The sequence below is a fragment of the Apium graveolens genome, chromosome 4 (assembly GCF_009905375.1).
Source record: "Apium graveolens cultivar Ventura chromosome 4, ASM990537v1, whole genome shotgun sequence".
Taxonomy (NCBI): Eukaryota; Viridiplantae; Streptophyta; class Magnoliopsida; order Apiales; family Apiaceae; genus Apium; species Apium graveolens.
Window position 1 is genome coordinate 225,003,404 of NC_133650.1, and position 5,828 is coordinate 225,009,231.

The following is a 5,828-nucleotide window of genomic DNA, read 5'->3' on the forward strand; positions in this document are numbered from 1 at the left end:
AACCTTTTACTCAAAAGAAGACAAATCCTGAAGCTGCTCAAACTAAAAATCTGATAGCAAGTACTGAAATTCAAAATCTGATATCAAGTTCTGATGAAAAAAGTCTGACAAAGCCTGATGTTTTGATACAAGGTGGAAGTCAAGATTCTCAAAAGTTCATGCAAACTCTGAAGCTCAAGGTAAAGCAGACTACTGTCTACTACAAAGATCCCAAGATTCAGACACTTGATGAAGAAATTTCTAGAAGATTGTTTCTGAAACATAATCCAGGAATGGATTTAGATAATCTCAAGGAGGAAGAAGCTAGATTTAAAGCTGAAAAGACAAATCTAAAGCCAAAAGCTTATATTGCAAAGAAACCTCCAAGGCCTAAGGTGAAAGGTATTGTGATCAAAGAAAAGACAATTTCTGAGGCATCAAAGCCCAAAACAAGATCACAATCTGAGATTGATCTTAAATGGAAAGGAAAGGAAAAGGTTGATGAACCTATAAAGTTCCAAAAGAGGAAAATTCCTTCAGTTGTGATAGATCCTGTCTATCAAACTACAATTCATGATGATGATACTCTGACTGAAGAAGATGTTCAAACTCTGAAAAGAAAGAAGATTTCTGAAGAATCAAAGACAACCTCTGACAAAGCTCAAGTTTTTCAGAGTGAAGAACAGCAAGCAAAAGCAAAAGCAGCAAGTTCTGATAAAGTCAAGAAGTTAACCTTTGACAGTGCTCAAGTTGATTTAGACAAAATAGAAGTAGCTGATAAAAAGAAACTTTTGTGGAAAAATGTCAAACCATCAGATCCAAAGAAAAGCCAATTGTTGTCTGATTTCATGTCTATTGGGATAAATGCTAGAGAACCAAGAGACAGGGCTGGACTAGGTTCTGATGAAGCTAAAATCAAAACAGGACTTGAAGTTGCTACAAGAGATCAATTTTTACTAACTGATAAACCGCTTGAAGATGTTACTCAAAAACACCTTAACAAGGTTATCTCTGTTCAAGTGGTACTGGATGCTCATGATAAGCACAACATCAAAGAAAATCTGATTCTATTTCTTAAGGATGGAAGGACATATCAGATGTCAGAATCAGATGTACTGAACAAAACTCTGAGAGAACTTCAATTCTTTCATTACCTTTTAGAGGTAAAGTCTGATATTACCAGGAGATGGTCGAACTTCATATTGAAGACCATCAGAGATAAAGCAAGAATTTCTAGTTCAAGATTTACAGAATTCATTCCATGTATTGTTGAAGATGATGGAAGTGAAATTCCTATGAAAAAGGATTCTGCTAAGTTTAAGGTAATACTGAAAAAGAAATGTCTATGTTACAATGAAGACTCTTCTCATCCTAGGGTAATACGACAGGACAATGGTTTAGAAAGAAACCATATCTCTGCTATAAGGACTGCAATCTATCAGATTGGAAGTCATAATGAAGAGATGAAGCAAGTCAAGACTACACTCTCTCAGGTCCTGAGGATTAAAGAAGAAAAGCTGATATCACATTTTGTTAAGAATCATTATGGATTTAGATTGACTCAGTGAGATTGGTAAAAGCTACAAGGACTGTAAGTTGTAGTTAGTTATTCAGTTAAACTCTTAATGCATTTGTACTTAAATGTTTTTGACATCATCAAATCTATTAACTTGTATATTTTGCATAATTTACAAGTTGGGGGAGATTGTTAGATATATTTGAGTTGTCATGTCTAAAATGTTTCATGTTTAGTTTTCAGATCTTGCCTAACAGGAAATATCAGGACTTACTGGAATCAGTACTTACTGGAAGTATGAACATAATATCAGGACTTAAGGTCATATCAGAACTTAAGTACTAGAGGACTTGCAGTTAAGGAAGGAAGCTAATTTGCAGTAGAAGATCGAGACTAAAATAAAGGAAGATATGCATGGAAAGAGTTAGAGGACTGAAAGACTTGTAGAAGATATCTGATTGATATATTTTAGGAGACAGAATTATATTCCATATCAATTAGAATATATCTTGTAATTGTTTAGTATATAAACACAGCTTAGGGTTTATACTATATGTGTTATCATTATCGAGATACATTATTTATTGTAACCTAGCAGCTCTTAGTGATATTTGTTCATCACTGAGAGAAAACAACAGTTCTTATTGTAATAAAATTTATTATATTGAATATATCTGTTTACTGTTACTTGTGTTCAAGATCTATTTGATTGTAATAACACTGTATTCAACCCCCTTCTACAGTGTTGTGTGACCTAACATGGAGACCCATCTTCACTACCATTATCATAGACTGCAGTCCTCCAAAACTCCAGAATTTGTGTTCCTGAGAGTGCTTGTGGTTGGGTCAAAGCATACATAATCTCACTGCGAGCCAGAAAATCTTGAATGAAGTGAAGATCTGAAGGAGCATCATCCTTGCTGAGAATAGCCATATAGTTGTTGGGGACGAACTTGGCTCCATTAAAGATAACGTTCTTTGGTGCCATTTCTGTGAGAAATTAAGTGAAATAATGTATGTTCGCAAGGTGTTTGATAAAATGCCTGTAAGAAAGTCCGTCAGAAAATAGAGAGAAAAAGAGAGAGAGAGTAAAAGAAATAAGAGATAAGGTAAGAGAGAAGTTAAAAGATTTGTATAATCTTTTATCTCTAATATTTATACTCTTTCCACTCAACGGATCTTTTTGGAAGTAAAACCGGCATAATTACACCTGTTATGCAGTAAATAGTCAAGGCAGTAATTAGTGGGCACAGGAAATGTGCAATAATTATTGCACACATGCATATGCAAAAACCAACACGCAACCCATGAAACAAATGATTATCACTGTTTTTATCTCACTTAATTATATTCGGAAAATATGACTGTTACAGTAAATATCAAAAACAAGTCAAGTAAATAAATAATACCACGTAAGCATCAGGATTTGCATCCACTACGCCATAAGTGCACATAGGCAACCCCTACTATACAGTTGCATAAGGCCCAAATGGTGTTGCATAAGGTAATTGGCAACACCAAGGGGGGGTTGTTAATGTGGAAGTGGCCGTAGACACCTAATGCAACACTTTGTGCAACACTTAAAAGTATTGCATCAGGTGGATTTTGCAACAGTAAATCACCTATTGGCAACAACAGAAAGTGTTGCATTAGACCTGACAGGATAGTACACTTGGTCCTACGTGGCAACTGACATATCAGATGCCATGTCAGCAACAGGGGTCCCCAGAGCCACATCAGCATGCCACGTCAACACGCCACATCAGCTGGGTCCCATCCTGCCACGCCAGCATGGGTCCACCTGCCACGTCAGCATGTGGGGCCCACAATGCCACGTCAGCAGTGGGACCCTTTTTGCACATCATTTGTGGGGCCCATATTATTTATGCAACACCATTTTGATGCATATGCAACATCAATTTCATTCAATTGCAACAGTATATACCACATTATGCAACACCATTTTTTAAATTGCAACAGTATTATAATCAAGTGCAACACAATTTAATGCAATATACAACATCATATTCTGGAAAATGCAACACTTTCAAACATAAAATTTGGACATAACTGGTCTATTTTTACATGATACCTGCCATAAGTGGCATCCAACAATACAGCCTTATCAGGCATCCAACAAAAACAGCCCTATCGGGCATCCAACAAGTTCTAAACATACGAAACTACTAAACTACATACACCCAATTCTAACTTTAAAACACCGAAATTACATCAAATCTTTCTTGCGAATATATTTTTTGTATTCTCAAAGATTTTGTGAAGGTACTCATTTAGCACCTCATCCAGTATTGCCTCTGTAACGTTTTTCTCCTCATTTAGTATTCCCCTAGTCCGTTCATTTGGTAAATTCTGAGAACAAAAATAATAGTAAGTGATAGTGCGAATGAAAAATATACAATAAACATGAGGAGAATAGTTTAAGAAAACCAGCGTTGCACCGGCCATTCAATTGTATATTTAGCATAAAAAATTTGAGAAAATAAAACAAGTAAACATCGCAAACACTCTCATGCACCCAATAGGATACATATTCCATATGATACTAAAATGATGCTATATATATTATGAACAGGGAATTATAAAAATAACTGCGGATGTCTATCTTAAATTTCACAGTATAGGAACTTTATCTTTTAAATATAGTTTTCTTAGTGACAATTAAAGAAAAATGTGAAAATTTATTGATAAACAAATATGATTTGAAATGGTTCCTTTGTGTTTGGACCAATATTAACATGTAGAATTTTAAATTAAATATTATATTATATGTTTCAAACGTGTATAAATACACAATTTCAAAATTAAATACCAACAAGTAACATGTTTCAACCCCATAACTGCTGCATCAAATCCTCCTATTTGAGCCCCTTCTTATCCCTGTCATTTTAAACCAACATTCAACCCCCCTTTTTTTCTAATGTTTTATCTATCAAATATAGAATTTGTTAAATATTTCAAAGAAAATGTGAGTGAGTGAGTATGCACTTACTATTTCTTCTTTTTATGATAGAAACCAATAGAATTTTGCATGTGAAGCTGCAAAAATGACGGCATTTCTTTATCATTTTTATCTCACTCTACAAAACCCAATGCCTCCTTTACGTACACACATAACTAAAATGACAGAATTTTGCATGTGGTTGCTCAAATCATGATATCATATAAGAACAGCAGAAAATAGCAGCAGTGGCAATAACTAATGATTAGATGAAACTATAAAAGCATACCTTTTTCGTGACATGGTCAAAGGCCTCTCGCTCATCATCGTTAAAATGCAATGGGCTAGATGCATATCTGAGGAGTAATGAATTTGGAAGGCGGAAGTTAGAACTAAAAAAAAATAAGCAAAATAAAAAAACCAAGTAAAGGAATTAGAGAAACAAGGAGAGGATAATTAGTGGAATTGTGACTGGGCAGATGTATACTCACAGCGTTTCTTGCGAAAGCCATTCGCAGGAACGGGTCTGTATGTGTAGACCATCCACGGTGGTTGGTCTTCCTTGTACTCCAACCCATCTTTTCCGTAAAATTGGTCGGTCAATGATTCCCAAGATCTGAAAGTTGTACAAATAAAAGGTACCATTAACCAGTTGATTGAGAAAACAAACATAGAATATGTATGCATCTCCGCTAACAAGTAGGTTAATGCAAAGAAAGAAAGAATGAGAATAATACCGGCTTACTCTTGTGCAGAAGAGCTATCAGTGTGTCAAACAACCGAACTCCTGTAAGCAGACAATAAGAAACAATGAAACTTTAAAAGGATCAAAACTGAAAATTAATGGCTTTGTAATGTTATGCTGAGGGTAAAAATTATGTTACTGAAGCCGGTAGTTCCATCAATAGGGTCTAGAACCCACACAAATTCGGCAAGCCTCTCTTCCGGTAACCAACCCATTTCCTCGCCAAAACTAAACATCAGGTAAATCAATTACCCAAACATACAATAGTTCAAAATTGGAAGCCTAACACTTCCAATTTTTGTAGTGAAAGCTTGGAAGACATACTTAAAATTCCGCCAATTCAAAATACCAAATAAGACAAAAATGATTCAAATCTACCGCCTAACACTAATTTACCATCAACAATTCAATCATGTGAACATACTATAATCATAATTCAAATGGGACTACTTTTTCAAACAAATTACTCAATTCATAATTTTTCCAACATTCAAATTTCATACAGTATCAATCATATGGGAAACATCTCCTTTTACCACAACTACGTTCTTAATCTTTTTTATAGATAAATGATATAATCATATGACTTAAACACATACATCATAATTATACACTAGTATTTGATGTTG

The 5,828-nt window shown here is 34.7% G+C and overlaps 1 protein-coding gene across 1 annotated transcript; it reads right to left on the bottom strand.

Annotated features, from left to right (window-relative positions):
• Positions 1-3,231: 3,231 nt before the first annotated feature.
• On the bottom strand, positions 3,232-5,414 carry LOC141719392 (bifunctional phosphatase IMPL2, chloroplastic-like). Its single transcript, XM_074521768.1, has 6 exons — positions 5,339-5,414; positions 5,192-5,241; positions 4,946-5,070; positions 4,744-4,846; positions 3,794-3,865; positions 3,232-3,345 (listed from the first exon to the last, which is right to left on the bottom strand). The coding sequence occupies exons 1-6, from the start codon at positions 5,412-5,414 to the stop codon at positions 3,232-3,234; spliced, it is 540 nt and encodes a 179-aa protein (XP_074377869.1).
• Between the last annotated feature and the right edge of the window lie 414 nt (positions 5,415-5,828).

Coding starts and splice junctions, on each gene's coding strand:
- LOC141719392 (XM_074521768.1), bottom strand. CDS start 5,414: ATGGGTTGGTTACCGGAAGAGAGGCTTGCCGAATTTGTGTGGGTTCTA. Junction 3,866..4,743: donor TTGACCATGTCACGAAAAAG/GTATGCTTTTAT, acceptor TTTTGTTCTCAG/AATTTACCAAATGAACGGAC. Junction 3,346..3,793: donor CAGAGGCAATACTGGATGAG/GTGCTAAATGAG, acceptor ATGTGCAAAAAG/GGTCCCACTGCTGACGTGGC.